Source organism: Megascapheus bottae, chromosome 1 (assembly GCF_031878675.1).
Source record: "Megascapheus bottae isolate mThoBot1 chromosome 1, mThoBot2.hap1, whole genome shotgun sequence".
Classification (NCBI taxonomy): domain Eukaryota; kingdom Metazoa; phylum Chordata; class Mammalia; order Rodentia; family Geomyidae; genus Megascapheus; species Megascapheus bottae.
In genome coordinates, this window is record NC_143509.1 from 102,670,260 (window position 1) to 102,688,920 (window position 18,661).

The window sequence follows — 18,661 nt, forward strand, 5'->3', positions numbered from 1 at the left end:
GTCACTGCTTGCCTACCTGCCTGCCTCTCTGTCTGTCTGTCCACTTGCCCACCTATCAGGTGCCTCTGTGCTCCACTGCGGATAGATAAGAAGTTCATGATACAAGGAGGGACAGGCCTGTGTGGGTGGGTGGGATGTCCACAGAGGAAGAGTCCCCACCTTGAATCACTGGGAAGTTAGGATAAGCTAGTTTTGTGTTGTGTTTAAGGTGGCTTTTCGTGGGTCATTAGGTCTGAAGACAATGTGCCTTCTGCTGTACCAGGTGAGGGAGTACCTCAGAGCTCTGGCTGGGGACCGGGCCATGTGCCTCTGTCCCCTGGCTCTCAGATTCCTTACTTGTGGACATTGTCTCTGAGTCCTGTAGCTGCATGCGAGGCACAGGCACGAGTCTGTAGAGGACAGGTTCGCCAAGAGTGGTGGGAGGGATGTGGATCGGGTGCACCGGTACCCAGAGTCACCCCTCCCTCCCTTTCCAGTACAATGCAGACAAGGCCATCGTGGATAGCGGCACCACGCTGCTCCGCCTGCCCCAGAAGGTGTTCGATGCTGTGGTGGAAGCCGTGGCCCGCACATCTCTGGTGAGTTCTCCACGTGTTCTGGAATCTTCTAACACACTGGCTTGGATCCCACATTAGAAGCAGCACTGAGTATTTTCAGCAACCCTGAATATTTAGATACTGTTTTTTTCTTTTCAGTTATTAATTATGATACCATCTTAGCTTTAGATGTTTATTTGCAATAATGCTTTTATTTTCACCTCAGGGGGCTAGGCTCTGAGTGAGCAGAAATTGTTATTCTAAATATCAGTTCCATTGACATAGAAGTGTTTTATCTGTGGTAAGAGTAATTGCCAATAAAATTGTAGTTGCAGGCGAGGTGCCAGTGGCTCACACCTGTAATTCTGGCCACTTAGGAGGCTGAGATCTGAGGATCATGCTTCGAAGCCAGCCTGGGAAAACTCTTATCTCTAACTGACCAACCAGAAGCCGGAAGTAAAGGTGTAGCTTAAATGTTAGTCACCAGCCTTGGGCAGAAAAAGCAAGCCAGAGTGTGAGTTACTGAGTTTAAGCACCAGGACTTGTAAAACAACAACCAAAAAAGTCTATTTATGGCCTTGAAAACAAAACCATCCAGCCCCCCAAACAAACCTTCCTCCAAGCTGGACATAGCAGCTAAACTACCCCCAAAAGGGTCTGGAGTGAAATGGCCCAAACTAGTTTCTGGCTGGCACCTGGTAATCAAGAGCTACTATTGCTGGAGATACCAGATAAACATCTCTTCTGCCTTGGTAAACAGTTCCGAGTTACATTCTGGGGGCCTTGCCAGGGTACCCTACACAAGGCCTGGCTGGTGCCCACAGCAGCTGCCGTTCCCAAAGATGGCCAAATTCAAACCATGGTCGATGGGGAAATGGTAGAGAGATAGGGCTTTATTGGAGATTGCAACAGAAATAGGAAGCAAGAGAGAGCTTTGGATGGCCTAACCAAAACCTCAAAAGCTAAGGAACAGCCATACAATCTGCAGCCTGATCAGAATGACCAGCAACGACACGAAGCTCTGTTCAGGGTCACAGGTCAAAACCAGAGCACAAGGCTTTTCCAGTGCCAGCCCAGCCTCTAAAGCCATAAAAGTATAATGCTTGCTGGAATGCCTCACGCTCCGTTTGTGTGTCCAGCTGGTGTCCTGGAGGTGAGCCATACCTTCAGCCTAGACTGGCTTTCGTTAGTTTCAAGTCTCAGACTTTTTGTCCCTAGGTTGGCTTCAAACTGCAGCCCTCTGGATATCAGCCTCCTGAATGACAAAAATTACAGGCATGACCCACAGGCACCCACCTTATACCTATTTCCGAAGTGGTACCAGTGGGTTCTGAAGAATTGGCATTTGTAGCTGTGATGCGCTGAGCTGTAAATGTTTTACCAGAGGCTGATTGTGGAGTGCTAGGTGAGCCGCCAGCTTCTGCCAGCCCAGGGCCACGTCCTGCACAGGCAGCTGGCACGAGGCTCAGGCACCCACATCTGAGCTCATTGCCGCCTGTGTTCAGTAGCGGATGACTTAAGAAAAGCCTGCGGCAGCAGGAAGGTGCTAATGACACTTGTGTGCCCAATCTGTAATTATTCTGTGATTTCATTTCAGCACATTTCATGTGTCGAGAAGAAGTGACCCAGGCTGTGCCTCGGGCCAGAGCCCAATCCTCCTCTGTGTGTGGAATTCTGTTCTGTTCCTTCTACCTTCTGGGCTGTAGGGCCCACCCCTGCCTTTCCTTTCCTTTCTTTTCTTTTTTTTTTTTTCCTTTTTTTTTTGCCAGTCCTGGGCTTGAGCTCAGGTCCTGAGCACTGTCCTTGGGTTTTCTCAAGGCTGGAGCTCTACCACTTGAGCCACAGCACCACTTCTGGCTTTTTCTATGTATGTGATACCGAGGAATTGAACCCAGGTCTTTGTGAGTGCTAGGCAAGCACTTTAACTACTAGGCCAAACTCCTGATCCCCTGCATTTCCTTTCTAATTAAGGAGTGAACTAGAGCTGGATTCTGATGACTCACACCTGTATTTCTAACTACTCAGGAGGCGGGGACCTGAGAATCCCACTTCAAAGCCAGCTAGGGCAGGAAAACCTATGAAACTCTTATTTCCAATTAATCACAGAAAAAAAAAATGGAAGTGGGACTGTGGTTCAAATAGTACAGTGCTAACCTTGAGTACAAAAGCTCAACTCTCTGGCCCTGAGTTCAAGCCCTAGGATTGTCACATACAACACAGAGAAAGAAAGAAAGAAAGAGGGGGAGGAAAGGGAGGGAGGGAGGGAGGGAGGGTAGAAGAAAGAAAAAAAGGAAGGAGGGAAAGAAGGAAGGAAGGAAGGAAGGAAAGAAAGAAAGAAAGAAAGGAGCTACACTCCAAATCTCAGCCCTCTCTGAGCCTCACTCCCCACACCGCCACCGCATACGGTGTGTGTCACGGGCCCTGGGCCTGCCTTCCAGGCCCTTCAAGGGGATCGTTTCCTCCCATGCCCTGGTCTGATGGAGCTTCCCTGTGATGGCCCCTTTCAGATCAATTTCCTCTGTGCAGACACCAGCACTTTCCCCGTGGCCACATCCGAAGCCACACAAAGCCACGCTGGTAGACTGGGAGGACACACCTGTGGTCCTAGGGCCAGCAGTGGGCACCTGCCAACACCTGCCCAGTGTTTGTAATTTGCACCTCACCAGCTTCAAGTAGCTATTCTACCCTTTTTTACCATCAGTTCCATTTTCTGTGCCCTCCCCTCCTCCTGACTCTCGTGACACCTCCTCCCCTCTGTTTCCTCTCTGTACTGGTCTGTCCCCTCCCTGTGCCTGTCCTCTCCCTTCATGGTTCATGCCAGCTCTGCCCCTGGCTCCACTTACTTGCTCTAGGGTCCAAGCCTGTCCTCGGCTGTCCCCTGGAGCTCGAGCCCCCAGGACTCAGATGAGCGTGAAATGCAGATTCCTTGCCCAGGAAGTGTCCCTGTGCACCGCCCAGGGGGAATGCCGAGCAGGAGAAGGGCTTGGCAGGATGTTGGTGCCACAGAGGAGACAAGGAAGGCTTCCTGGACATGGTGGCATCCATGCTGAGGTCTGAAGAGGAGTGAGATGTCTTTAGGAATGGCAGCACCTACTCTGGTCCCCACCAGAAGGCAGCTACCTAGCTGAACTCTTCAGACCTAGAGAACAAGGAGACCCAAAGAGCTTTCAGGATTTCTCTTTGTTAAGTGGCCACTGCCCGCTGCTGAGTGGCCCGGGGAAGGTAGTACACCCATCTGTGCTTTGGTTTGCTCGTCTGCTAAGGGCAGGTGTGATGTCCCCACACTGGCCCGGTGTCTACATGGCCACACACTCCCCACAGCATGCCCTGCTCCGTGTGTCTCAGTGATCTTTACCGTCCATGTCCCGTCTTCCTCATTCCTCTTCCAGGGAACTGATAGCCACATGAAATGCTGTTTATCCCTGTGGGCATCCGGAAAGAGCACTGGGAGAGCCAAGAGCCATTTCCTGTGTTTGTGCCAGACTGGCGGTTGCTTTACAGAAGATCTCGTTCTGTCTAGATTCCAGAATTCTCCGACGGCTTTTGGACGGGGGCCCAGTTGGCGTGCTGGACGAATTCGGAAACCCCTTGGTCCTACTTCCCCAAGATCTCCATCTACCTGCGGGAGGAGAACCCCAGCCAGTCATTCCGGATCACCATCCTGCCGCAGGTAGGGCCATGCCCCGGGGGAGCAGTGGCCCACAGCGTGTGGCCTGCCTCGCCTGCCTCAGCCAGCCATGGCCCCAGAACCACACCATGGCGGGGTTAATGCCCCGCCCCCGCCAGGCCAGCTCGCAGGCTTCTCTCCTCAGCCAGCGGATGGTGGGCTAGGCCTAGTGTGGCCTCAGCTGAGTGCCGAATGATGACCACATTCCCATTTCCGGGGGCGGGGGGGGGGGGGTCAGGTTGGTCATGTGACAAGAGGGAAGAGCCTCACAGGAGACACAGCCTGCCCTGCCCAGAGCTGGCCACGGTCTTCCACTGTAGTGCCAGACAAAAGAGCCCAAGGCCACATGGCAGTGGGCAAGCTACGGGGGGGCGATGAGAAGGGACTGGCCGCGAGGATGCTTAAAGAGGGATAGCTTGGGGTAAAAGTATCATATTCTAGTAATACCAGTAACGATGGCGCCTCCTTTATCCTTAGCATCTACCTGAATAGACCAGGATTCTGGAACCGTTCCCTCCATCCTCGCTCAGGCCTCCATTGCACTTCTGCAGCCACCCCAGTGCTCACAACCCTTTCCTCTTTTCCCCATTTTAATAAATATTATTTTACATGTTCATATGCACATAGGTATTGCACCTCTGTGTTGCTCTCCTAAGAATCTCCTCTCTTGGTCTCAACTGTCTAGAGTCCTTCCTTCCTTCTTTCTTTCCTTCCTTCCTTCCTTCCTTCCTTCCTTCCTTCCTTCCTTCCTTCCTTCCTTCCTTTCTTCCTTCCTTCCTATCTTTGTTGTTGTTGTTGTGTGTGTGTATGAGTGTGTGCGCATGTACGTGCATGCCATTCTGAGACTTGAACTCAGGAAATAGGCTCTGTCCCATAGCTTTCTCGCTCGAGGCTGGTACTTTATCCCTTGAGTCACAGCTCCACTTCCAGCTTTTTGGTGGTTAATTACATATTTGGAGGTAAGCCTCTCATGAACTTTCCTGCCTGGACTAGCTTCAAACTATGGTCTTTATCCTCAGATCTCAGCCTCTTGAGCAGCTGGGATCACAGGCCCGACCCACTTGCGCCCAGCCTGCATGCTTTTTTTATAGATCTGTTTTCTGGGCCACTTTTCAAGTTCCTTGCTGACATCATCATTCTGTGTGCTTTGCATAGCCCTGCTGGGGAGAATGACACAAAGCCGTTAGCAAAGCAAGCCCGAGATCCCAGGGCCTGTAGCTCTGCTCCCAGTAGTAGGGGCACTGTGAAGTCATTTCCTGTCTGCCCCCACGCCCTCCCCTTAATATCCATAATGAGCTTCATCACCAAAATCTTCTCCTGGCCTCTCGGTGGTACCATAACCCACCGGCAAATGATCACTAGTGCAGATGAGGGTCAGGTCAAAGGCAAGTGTCTTGGGTTTCACATGCTGAACCCCTTGCACTTTCTAAACCCACAGGCATTGAACCCTTGTGGCTTGATTTCTCTTGTGGGTTTTTTTTGGTTTTTTTTTGCCAGTCCTGGGCTTGAGCTCAGGGCCTGAGCACTGTCCTTGGACTTTCTCAAGGCTAGAGCTCTACCACTTGAGCCTCAGCACCACTTCTGGCTTTTTTCTATGTATGTGGTACCGAGGAATCAAACCCAGGTCTTCATGCATGCTAGGCAAGCACTTTAACCACTCCCGGCCTTCTCTTGTGTTTTAGAAAAGCATCCAGTAGCTTCAGCCCACAGGGAATTATGTTTTTATTTTTCACATAATCTCAAAAGTACGCTTACTTCCACGCATGGACACTGTTTTGATTTAAAGTAGGCAGTATATTCTGAGACCAAGCAAGAGGGAAGCTTCTAATGTGTTATAAAATGTGTGTCCTGGGCTGGCCACCAGGGGTTCATGCCACTGGCTACGAAGGTGGCTGAGAGCTGAGGATCCTGGTTTGAAGTCATCCAGAGCAGGAAAGTCCATGAAACTCTTACCTCTAATTTAAGAAAAAGGAAGAAGCAGCAGCAGCCAGAGCGGAAGCTATGGCTTAAGTGACAGAACACTAGCTTTGAATAAATAAGCTAAGGAGCAGTGTGCAGGACAGACTTTGAGACCCAGTACCTGCATGCACACACACACACACACACAGTTTAATCTGGAACTGTTGCTGGAGATTTGAGGACACATACTGAAAGATACAGATTCTGTTTGTCTGGTCTTCAGGGACTAATAGCTTGTTTCAGCATCCACGGCATCACGTTTGATGAGTAGTGATTGGGTCTCTCTTGGGCTTAGTTCCTTCAAAAGTCATTGAGGGAGAGGGGGCCTTGAGTGCCCCTGGGATCTCCCTGGAACCACCTTTGGTTCAGGTGTTTCTGAAGCAGCTATTCCAAGTTGGACTAAGCTAAGTAGATCTTCAGAAGAAGTTGTATCTTTTCCATGAATCCTCACCTTCCAAGCCTAGCGCTGACTGGTTTAGCACACAGCCCACAGAGGTCCTGCTGCTCCCGCCAGGAACCCAGGAACCCAAGGAAGAGGTGAATCGTGCCTGGCCTGCAGGCAGTATGCACACAGCCCCACAATGGTGGGTTATTCCTCTAGGACTGCTTGCTTCCTGCTCACCCACGGGAAGTAGAGTGAGGCCCATCTCTGCACCCATCTGACCATGCAGAGACAGAAGAGCAGACCCTGTGTGCCTGTCCATGCATCCTGTGTAAAGTCTAAGTGGTGTTCCCTTATGTTTATCCCCTCAGTCACACTTTTGACCTAATCTCTTCTATGATTTCATCCTCTTTCTCTTTTCCCCCTGCACCTGGGAGGTTCTGACAAGGCCAGGGATCTCCAGGATTTGGCAGTTCTGCCTGACTTGTGCTTCTCCTCTTAAACAGCTTTACATTCAGCCCATGATGGGGGCTGGCCAGAATTACGAGTGCTTCCGCTTCGGCATCTCACCTTCCACGAACGCGCTGGTGATTGGGGCCACGGTGATGGAGGGCTTCTATGTGGTCTTTGACAGAGCTCGGAAGAGATTGGGCTTCGCCACGAGCCCATGCTCAGGTAAGAGTGGAATAGAAGAGGAGGGGGAGGGAGGGAGGGAGGGAGAGAAGGAGGAAAGGAGAAGTGGAGAACTGGCCTGGAGCAATACCAGATGGCTCCTCAGCTGCCAGAAATCTCTCCACTTATGTCTAAGGCCAGTGATTGGCTCTTGTCAATAAAACAGGTGGTGAGGAAGTGGCACTGTGGCTCAAGGGGTAGGGTGGTAGCTTTGAGCTGAAGGGCTCAAAGGGCATCCAGGCCCAGAGTTCCAGCCCCATAACTGAAGGGGAAAAAAAACCAGGTGGTAGGCTGGTGGGGAGATGTAACAAGCCCAGCACTGGGCACAGGGCAGATGATATGAACATTAGTCTCTCCGGGTATCTCCTGTTGAACTGGACATGGCGTCCCACACGGGTAACAGGTCTGTGTGGCACTGCTGCGGAAGTGCTATGGGATTTTGTGGTTCTCTTTTTGTGTTGGCCCATTGCTGGGCTCGACTCAGGGCCTCATGTTCTTGCTTGGCTTTTCTACTCGACTTTTCACATGGTAGGTGCACTGCCACTTGTGCCACATCTCCACTGTTGACTTTTTGCTGCCTAATATCAGATAAGAGTCTCATGGACTGTCCTGTCTGGGCTAGTTTTGAACTGAGATCCTCAGAACTCAGCCTATGAGCTAGGCTCATAGGTGTGAGTCACCAGCCCCCAGCGTTTGTTTTGTTTGCTTCTTTGGAGGTCTCGTGCACAGGAACCGCAGGAGGGGGAGGTATTAAGAGAGAAGACTAAAGCTGGACTCTTAGACCAACTCATCATCTGTTCAAGCATGGCCACCCAGCTCGCAGACCCCTTTGGCTTCACGTAGCGAACACATTGTGAAATCCTGAAGACCTATCCCATTCCTAATCTCAGGAGTGAATATTTACTTTTTCAGTGGGCATTACCTCCTCTGGTCTGTTAGGCTGTTGTTGACAAGCCCTTTCTCTGATGGAAAATGGCACTCAATGACCTAAAATGTCACTGTTATTTCCCAAGTGTGAATATTTTACTTTTTTTTTTTTTTTTTTTACTATGGGGCTCTAAAAACCAAAGCAATATTGCCCACAATCTCTGTTCTCCTGTTAAATACCATTAAAGCAGGGGTTACTATGGCAACAGCTGGCCACCAGGCCCACTTAATACCGTGGAGAATGTAATAGACATAAGTCTGTTCCTAAGTGGCTGGGTATTGACCAGGCAGAGAAAGGCTGCTTTCTGCAATCACATCTTGAATTCTTTCTTTCTTTCTTTCTTTTTTTCTTTCTTTTTTTGTTATCGATTGTTTTGCTTTGTTTTGGTTTTTAAGTTGGATACTTAAAACACTTGAGTTTTGCCAGCTGTGAGAACAGACCTGCTGCAGGTCCCTCCTCCATGCAAGTTATTTTTCATTAGCATGATGACTGTGCCCCCGGCTTTGATTAAAGGAGCCCCAGTCTCATCAGTACTTTATGGACTGCAAGGAAGACTCGCATCTCTCGCTCTCTCTTTAGGTCTTCATGCTTTCAGTACAAAACGTTATAAGTAATAAAATCTTTAAATGAAAATTATGCCATCCTCCCTGAGTGGCTGGGGAAATGGTTCTAAGGCCCCTTGTAGGTTCCCAAATCCACAGATGTCTGGGTCTCTTCCGTGAGATGGCGGTGTGCTTGTGTATAACCCATTCTTACCCTGATTGTCCTTAAGTAATTTCTAGCTTGTTAGTGATAGCACAAGGTAAATAACTGTTGCACTTCACCACTGAAGGGAAAGATTCATACTGTCAGAGAGAGAGAGAGAGAGGAGAGAGAGAGAGAGAGAGAGAGAGAGAGAGAGAGAGAGAGAGAGAGAGAGAGAGGAGAGGGAGAGAGAGGGAGGAGGGAGGGAGAGAGAGGCTGGAAGCTAGGATCCTGAAAGGCCTCCTAAAAGCCGTCTGCCATATACCGAGAACAGAACCTGGTCAGGTGACTGGTTTGTAGGCTATTTTTCCCTTTTCTGTATTTAAATTGGGGACTGCAGCACAGTGTGAGTCCTTTCTCAGCTTGATTTTATTGTTCAACCTTGCATCTTTCTAGATTTTTCCACATTGATATGAGAATTCTACATTGGCTTGGAAAGAAAATGAGTGTCTTTTATGCTATACTGAAATGTTCTGTGGTTTTCTTCAAAAAGACTTTACATACAGATAGTCCTAGATACTTGTTAGTTCTTGCTGTTACTAGGAATTATTCATAGAAAATTGTTTGACAAATATGTAGAGGTTTTTTGTATGTTAATCTATCGAGCTACATCGCTAGTTTAATTTTTTGAGAGATTACTAAGATTTGAACTTGGGACCTCATTATAGAAACTTGTACAGATTATTCTGTTTTTCTCTCGTTGATGAAAACTAGATGGATGGATGGATGGATGGATGGATGGATGGATAGATAGATACTTTTTCTCTATTCTAGTACTAGGACTTGAAGTCAGAACCTCACAATCTTACTAAGATTTTTTTTTTTTTTGGTTCTAGGCCAATGCACTTGAGCCACATCTCCACTTCTGACTTTTTGTGGACTAATTGGAGATAAGAGACTCACAGACTTCTGTCTGGGCTGGCTTTGAACCATGATCCTTAGATCTCAGTCTCCTGAGTAGCTAGGATTGCAGGGTGAGCCACCAGTGCCTGGCACACCTTTTTATGTAGGTGACGTTTCGTGCTTGCCTTGTAAACTCATCTTTAGTGGCATTGGGTGCCTCCCCACCCAGCCCCACGCCAGATGAGTTCAGCGTGCCATCGTTATAAAACAGTGCCCATTGATTTCTGCTGAATCTTTTCAGACCCCGGGAACTTCAAGATTTCCATCCCAGTTGTGGGTGTGTAGAGTCAGATGCTGGCCTTCAAGTTTTGAGGCTCCACTCCCTGCCTTCTTTCCTGACCCTCCTCAGGCCCCCAGCAGGGCTGGGTTTCTTCCTTGTTGGTGTTTTTTCCGGCTTCTTCCACCTCCATGGTCTTCAGGATCCAATGGTATTTAGGCTCTGGCCCTGATGCCTGTTTCAGCTCCAGGAAGCTCTCACTTTCTGGCTGAGCCGTGTAGTGAATGTTACGCTTATAGTCCCAGCTGCTTGGGAGGCAGAGGTGGGAAGATCGCTGCATCCCAGGTTCCTAGCCAGCCTACATAACACTGGGAGACAATATTGCTTTCAGAAAATGCTGAAGACATCGCTCCACAGTACAGCAGGGGGCTTGTGTCCCTGAGGCTGAGGGTTCAACTCCAGGACCTAAGAATACATGGATGATGGTTACACTGTATGCTCAGGATTTGGTGGCAGCAGCCACCAAAATGACAGGCCAGAATTTGAAGGTAGCTTCTCTTTCTCATTGTCGTTTTGAGTTTGGGTTACTGAATCGCTGTTAGTTTGCAGTGTTCTCTTGGGGGACCAGGGAGTGGAGCCCGTTGATGAGATTCTCTTAGGGTGCTTCCATCACCCCACCCCGGCCCCTTTCAGCTACACCACAGGGAGTATTTTGGAGAAGTCCCTAAAATGTTGCTCTTACAACACTCCTTCCCCTCCCCCCTCCCCCGTGTGGGGAGCCCCTAGGGTAGCTTCAGCAGAAGCAGTGGAGGCTGTGCCCAGGCCCCCCCCACACACACACACACACCGCTGCCACTGAGTGTGTGGGCCTGGGGCAATCGTGGTGTTGAATTATCAGCTCTCTTCTGAAATACCATCCATCTCTTTTTATAGATGGAGACATTTAGCACCCCAGAGCTGTATAGATTTCAGCTTGTACAATTTGAAACACATCCCGGATGGGAGCAGGTTTTCCTCTGTGTGTTTCTCTTGCTGCGGGTTGAAAGTGGATCGTCTAGTTGCTGCTCATGTTTAAAAATAGGGAAGCTAGCAGTTGGGCAGCAGTCCAGAGATCTGCCTCCATTTATCCACAGAGAGCATAATCAAAGATAGCAAAGCCAGATGACCTCTAAGACTAGAAGGCCTTGGACTTAGAAGGCATCCTGGATGCAACTTTCAAAGTTGTCAAGATTATTTTTCCATGTAAATGGGGTCTCAGCAGAAAACCTGATAGTCCTAAATAATCTGTCTGGAGGAGGAAATGACCTGAATGTTACCATCTTTTGTTTGCTTGCTTGTTTTTGTGGCACTGGGGTTTAAACTCAGGGCCTCATACTCTCTAGGCCGCACTCCACTGCTGAGCCATGTTTTGCTTTAGTTTGCAAATAGAGTTTGGCCCGAGTGTGACCTGTATATGTCTCAGACTACAGTATACTTGCCTACACCTTCGGTGTCCCTGAGCTTTTTGCCCAAGGCTGGCACGTGAGCCACGACTCCATTTCTGGCTTTTTTGTGGTTACTTGGTGGTTAATTGTAGCTAAGTGTCTCAAGGACCTTTCTGCCCAGGCTGGCTTCAAATCTTGATCCTCAGATCTCAGCCTCTTGAGTCGTTAATATTACAAGTGTGGACCACCAGCGCCTGGCTTTGTTTGTTTGTTCATCTAAATGTGATCATAGCCTTTGTGGGATTCTTTGTTCAGATGCCTTTTAAAATCTGTATTCGCATATATTTATTAGATGATTAAGTACAGTGTAGTGTGCAAAGAGACTGTGGGCACTGTCCTACCTAGCCTTCCTTGTGTCACCGTCCCTCCCCACTCCCCTCTCCTCCCGACCCCCAGGCAACACTGGTCTGTTTTCAAGCTGACTGTGTGTGTGTGCGCGTGCTGATACTAGGGGCTTGAACTCAGAACCTTATGCTCTCACTTGGCTTTTTCACTCAAGGCTTGCATTATACCACTTGAACTACACCTCCACTTGCAGGTTTTTGCTGGTTGATCATTGGTAAGAGTCTGAGACTTGTCTTACCCCGCTGGCTTCAAACCCAGATCCTCAGACTTCAGCCTCCTGCGTAGCTGGAATCACAGGCAGGATCCACCAGAACCCAACCTATACTTTTACTTGTAACATATCTGAGTCATTATATTGCAAGTACACTTCTTTTAGGCAAGGTAGTGGCTTTATATCTAATTTGACAAATCTCTTGCTTTTTAATTGGAATGTTTAGACCAGAGATTGGCAGACCGAATGGCTTGCCAGCCAGATCTGGCATGGAGTTTGTTTTTGTGGCCAGCAAGCTGAGAGTGGTTTTTACATTTTAAAAGAGTTGGGGAAAATGCATAATTCTCAAACCCTCACATATTACAATTTGGTCCATTTCAGAAAAGTTTGCCAACCCCAATTTAGATGCTTTATGTATTCATGTATGATATTTCTGTTGTCTCACCTGTGCCAGGAGCTCAGAGAGGAACTTTCCACTGTGATGTTGGGTTTTCTAAGTGTTTAAGTATGAAATGAAAAGGTTTTGACCTGTCTACACAGTTTCTCTTTCTACTCTTCCTCATTCCTCTGTGCAGAGCTAGGCTGTCTTATACCTGGTATCCTTTTTCATAAGCTAAAAGGACTACCCTCATGAAAATCAGCTTGAGGTACATTCTTTCTTGAGTGTGGCTGAAACCATCTTTATTTCTTCTTCATTATTGGGAGACATTTTTCTGGGTACAGACCAAGAGGTTGACCATAGTGCTTGGTTTTGCATCCAGTACATTAAAGATGAGTGTCTTCTAGCCTGTGTTGTTGAATCTGTAATTAATGCTCTTTCTTGCTCTTTTCCTTATCATGTCTTTGTTTCTTTGTTTCTTTTTCTCTCTTTTGCAGGCTTTCTGTTTATCATTGGGTCTCAGTAGTTTCCCTGGGGTTTTCTTTCTTTTCTTTTCTTGTTTTGCTAGTCCTGGGACTTGAACTCGTGGCCTGAGAACTGTCCTTGGGCTTTCTTAAGCCTAGAGCTCTACCACTTGAGCCATAGCACCATTTCTAGCTTTTTTCTATGCATGTGGTACCAAGGAATCAAACCCGAGTCGTCATGCATGCTAAGCAAGCACACTACCACTAGGCCAAACTCCCAGTCCCATGGGGTTTTCTTTCTATATCATTTTTCTGCTTCTTAGGGCTCCTTGAAACTCTTAAAGATGTAGCTTTATAGTTTCTATTAAATTTGGAAGGTTTCAGATGTCATTTCTTTCCACATTTTTTCCTCCCTCCCACCTCTGTCCTCCCGTGTCCTCTGACTATATGCTTTGGCCGCTGGAGAGTTCCCAGTGGGCTCGTGCTCATTTAGTTCCTGAAGAAAAGACAAGTCATACAACACCTCAATGTCCTGTCAGCTGATGCTGCCATGTGCCTCATTTCTTGCAGAATTGTTTCATGTTTCTCCCTCCTATGAACTGTAAAGTACAAACATAGTATTGTCTTCCTGACTTAACATGGTGACTTCCAGTTCCATTCACTTTCCTAAAAAGTAAATTACAACACATGCGCATGCACACACACAAATGGCCAACTATGAAAAGTCAGTCATTCACAACCTGAGGGTGATCTTGCCATCTAAGAGATTCTCACAAACCTCTAAGAGAATGGTGTATATGATCATTGAAATGTAAACATAGATTATTGCTGCTCTGGCTGATAATCAAGTTAATGTGAAGTTTAGTCATCCCATTGGTTTCAAAAGGAAATGATACAAGCCTAATATGGCTTTGTGTATAGTCATCAAAAACAGCCTGGTTTAAAATTAAATGTTAAGCTTTTGATCATGTGGAAGGTCAGAATTCAGTGTACAAAACAGTGGCTTCTACAGAATCTCATCATTATCTTGAAAACAAAAATAGATGGACAAGAAAAGGTTGTATTCTTCCATGTGAATGCTGGTTATTTCTGGCCTCACTCAGCCCAGCACTGTGGGGTCTCCCTGACACTGAACAGGCACTTTGGCCTGGCACTGCTCAGTTTTCCAGGTATGCCCACGTGGTCCTTCTGTGGTCCCCTCCACGTGGATAAGCCATCTTTCCTGTTTTCAGGGGCTGGGACCCCTGCAGACACACTGTCCTTGAACATTCCCTTGGCAGACTCCAGCTGCTAGGGCCTGGGGGCTTCTGGGCACAGGTACTCGGCCAGGGGTTTTGTGCCCACCTCATATCATGGCATAGCCTTGTGGCCAGCCCAGGGCCGTCTACTCTTGCCCTTTATCTCATAGCCATGGTCGTTTTCCCTCTCTCTCCTCAGAGATTGCAGGGGTTCCAGTATCAGAAATTTCTGGGCCCTTCTCCACAGATGACATTGCCAGCAACTGCGTCCCGGCCCCTTCCTTGAATGAGCCCGTCCTGTGGATTGTCTCGTACTCGCTAATGAGCGTGTGTGGGGTCATTCTCCTCGTCCTTATCGTCCTCCTGCTGCTGCCCTGCCCCTGCCGCCATGCACCACGTGACCCTGAGGCCGTCAACGACGAGTCCTCCCTCGTCAGGCACCGCTGGAAATGACGACAAGCCACCGCAGAGCTCCAGCGGCCTTGAACTCAGCTCTCCCGAAAAGGAAGCCGGCAAGGGCAGACCTGGATGCCGGCCAGGCTGCTTCCTCTGTCCCTTAGTCTGGGTTCTGCTTCCAGTGCCTTCCAGATTCACTGTACCTTGATTATTCTTGATTTAAAAAGCTTCTGATTCTTACTTTCCTCCTTCCAAGAGAGATGATGATAATAAAAAGAAGCTACCTTCTTCTAAACCAAAACACAATGAATTCAGAATGAATTCAGATTGGCTCTTCTGCACATCTGTCCAGGTATGCTTTCCAGCACTCCCCTCCTCAAAAAAAGGAAAAGCAGGTCACAGCTATTTACCTTCTCTCGCTAACCTCTGTCAAGATGAGTGCCTGTTATTTCTAAGTCCACCCTCCTCCCCTCCCGCCATGATACCTTCCAGGAAGCATTTTGTAGTGATTACATTTGAGGATAGTTTGTGCTGGCCCCCAACCTCTGCCAGAGTGCTACAAAAAAGCCTGTAATATGCAGGAGTTACCACCTTAGGCCTGGTAAGAGAACTATTCTGCCCTCTTCTAAGCTAGGAAGAGCAAAACTGTCTCTGGGCAGCCCAAGTCCAGGTGGGGCTCAGCCCCCACCTCCCCCCATAGCCCTCCAGCCTTCTCTGCACGTGCAACACGTGGCAGGCCTTTTGACCCACTCCAGTGCTACAAGCAGATTACTACCTCTCTGATGACTTTGCCCGGGGTCCTGAGCATAGGTGGGGTGCATGCAGGTGGGATGCATACAGCTGGATCCCACCCATGACACCATCACTGGCGAGATGGGACAGGGACTGAGCTGGGGGGCTTCTGCTCCTGGACCCCCTGTGTGATTCCTCCTGCTTCAAGTTAATGAATCATGTTTTAACAAGGAGAGCAGATCCTATGTCTCCAGCACGTTTGCATCTTCTTCCACATTTTGGGGAAACATTCAAGTCACCAAATCCTCAAGCTTGGATCTGAGGGAAGAAGACTCATGACTCGATGAAGGGAGTTCCCCCTTTCCCTGTGCTCTGAAGCCATGTATGGCCCAAGTGGACCCCCCCTCCCCGCCAGCCCTTTAGTCAGCTTACCCAGTCCCAACCGGCTGTTGACAGTGCAGTTCTCCCTTCTGGTGTATTGGATCTGTGGTGATGGGTATGAAGGCCTTACCTGTTATCATTTATCTGAAGCCTTTGCCAAAGAAAAGTGGAAGCCTTTGAACTTGATACAGCTGGCCTTGAACTTGACGCAGCCGGCTTTGAACTTGATGCAGCCAGCCTTGAACTTAATGTAACTGGCTTTATGTGATCTGATGTCGTTGGAGAAGGCTTCCAAGCCAATCTCCCCTCTTCTGTTTGTTTGCCAACTTCTATGTTCAGTTTGTGCTTCTATTGGGATAGATGGGACATAAAATAACATTCCAGGCTAAACACTGAGTGTCTGCTCCAGCAAGTGTGTGGCGGCATTTCAGCGGGCTCCATGAGGGTGTTTCAAACATCTGCCCCTCCTCCCAGCCCCCTCTAGACTGAGAAGTATACCACTGTACTCACCAGTGGCAGAGGGCCATCCAGGTTTGCCATTGTAAGCTTGAGGAACCTTCTGGAGATTCTCATGGGAGAATTGGTTGCATGGAAGAAAGATGAGTGGTTAGGGAGGACACACGGGAACTGTCCGCACGTGCTCCCCACGTATTCTGGCACCTCCAGCTGAGAGCTAATAACTGATGGCTTTTCAGAGGTGGAAATTGATAGAAGTAGAATTCGCTACCTCTCCTCTTGGTTTTTGTCCATTGATTCTGGTTTTTTTGTGGACCACCTTGTGTCAGAATGAAACATGTTCCCCCAGATGGGGCCTCTTCTCCGAGGCAGAGTCTGAACCCTTGGCATGGAAGGAGGGGATGACACTCAGTATGCCGCTTCCTCTCCTGGTGTCAAGAGTCTGAGAGGGGCGGCATCTGTAGTCCAGGTTAGCGGGCACAGCTCCTGGGCCAGGATGCTGCTTCCCAGCTCTTCAGAGAGGGTGGGCAGGCAAAGTGCACTCTTGTGGGCTGTAACTCCCATCGAGGTCTCCAGGTGACACCTCAGGTGTCTCTGGACGTGATGTTTGAGAATAAATACTTAAATTACAAAGGCATAACCTAGTTGTCCAAGTGAAGTAGGCAAGGGCATTTTCCTGGCATATGTCACTGCTGAAAATCTGTACTCTTCAGTCAAAACTACAGTGGGACAGGAAACCCACCTCTTCGCGTCCTGTCAATTGAGTAGTTTCTTTGGCCGACTTCTAAGGTTAACTTTGACCAGGAGCAAAAGTAGCAGCCCTTTGAGAGTTCTGTTTCTGCACTATGGAACGTTCTGGAAGAAGATCCTGGCCTAAAAGGTGCAACTGAGCAGTAAGTTGTAAGCAACTTCATCAGCCCTCCGACGAGACACAGATGTTTGTGCATGAACCATCTTCACTGTAAAGAAGATGACACTTGTTCTTCCTGGTAACTTACTTAAAAGTCCAAAATGAAATATTGCCTTCAAATTATTGAAACCGTTTCATTTTTTTAAAGCATGAGATGAGATGGATGGATGGTTGAAAGTGGACACAAACCACCAGTGTCTAGAGTGACTGGTGTCAGGCCTTCGGGCAACACTGGACCTGCCTGTCCTCTTCTGACCCAGAAATGCATGTCTGGTGGTAAAGGAGCAAAAGCACCGCACAGAGCTCCCTGATCACGTCCTACTTCTGAATGTTGGAGAGGACCTGCTCTGATTCGGCCCACTACCCGGTGGTCAGAACCATGGGAAGTCAAGTCTAGCAAGGCTGTGTCAGGGCCTCCACAGAGCTCTGGGTAATGGATTCTGTAGAGCAGCTGAGACTGGTAGATCCATCCTCTCAGTGCAGCATTCGGGAGAACCGAGTATGGCTTCTCACAGCTATTGCTGTGCACTTGCATTGAAGAGCAGAACCTCTGGGGTTTATTCATTCTACACAGCCTTATTGGGCCAGGCCACCCACTCTGAAAGTCCAGCCCCTTCCCCAGGGACAGCTTCTGTCCGAAGCACTTGAAAGGGACCACAGCCTCCCCGTACCCTTCCCCCCGCCCCTGCTGCGGCCCTCGAGTGACCCAGGCCTCCTCTGACCCCAGCATGCCATGGCATCCAGTTCTTCGGTCAGGAATCTGCGTTGCACCAAGTTCTGCGAACATGGGCAGGCGTCCCTAGCAGGTGGCTAAGGGCTGTCTTGGGGGAGACTCAAGGCCAGTCAAGACATGATGTCTATGTGTCATCATAGCTGAGTCATGTGATGGACCTGTGCTCATTATGTTATGGGTGAGGTAAAGCTTAGACCATCACCCGATAAACTGCCCACTTTCTTCCCTGTCTGTGAGTGCTTATGGGATTTTTTTTCCTGCTCAGCTATTAACCCAGGTGTCCATGATTCTAGCCTACATTGTGCCCTGTAAGTCTCATTGCACAGCTGCTCTGAAAGAAGACACAGGAGCTAAAGGCCAGATGAAGAGGCGCCATGAAGGCTCATGCACAAGGTCATCCATGGCGTGAGCTCTGGCAGGCTACTCGAACTGCTGCTCCAGAAGTCGGCTGTCCTTCACCAAGCCCCCAGCTGCTTGTCTGAACACCACGGCCACGGGGTGATGGGAGGTTTTTACTAAGGATCTTGGGACTCAGGAATGGGTGACGCTAAGGCATCCATCACCCCCCAAAAGTCACAGCAACATCCCGAATCAGGGATGCAGCCTCCTTTACAAATGGAGCGACGCTCATGTAGCATCCACAGAGAAAAGACTGAACTGTGGCTCCAGATGGGACAGGGACAGGTACAGTGGCAAGTGGAGGGTATGTGGCAAATGAGAGTTCATAACCATAGGCTGCATCATTGCGAAGGACGATTGACAATGGGCCTCGTGGTGGTTGTGCTACGATCTCTAAAGAAATCTGAGATGATCCATCACCTCGGCAGCCAGACCTGCAGAGACGTGCATGCCCCTGCTCAGGCTCTTCTCCCGGGAGGTGGAGGAGAGAAGCACAGATGAAAATAGCACAAGGAGGCAGGTGTC

General features: G+C 48.8%; 1 protein-coding gene across 1 annotated transcript in view; it reads left to right on the forward strand.

The window, feature by feature from the left end:
- The window catches only part of Bace2 (beta-secretase 2), a 57,653-nt gene extending 39,927 nt beyond the window's left edge, over positions 1-17,726 (forward strand). The window contains exons 6-9 of the mRNA XM_090349497.1: positions 477-578; positions 4,057-4,206; positions 7,051-7,219; positions 14,329-17,726. Coding sequence (XP_090205623.1) covers positions 477-578; positions 4,057-4,206; positions 7,051-7,219; positions 14,329-14,582 — 675 coding nt within the window. The 3' untranslated portion in view covers positions 14,583-17,726. The remainder of the gene's footprint in view (positions 1-476; positions 579-4,056; positions 4,207-7,050; positions 7,220-14,328) is intronic.
- The last annotated feature ends 935 nt before the right edge of the window (positions 17,727-18,661 follow it).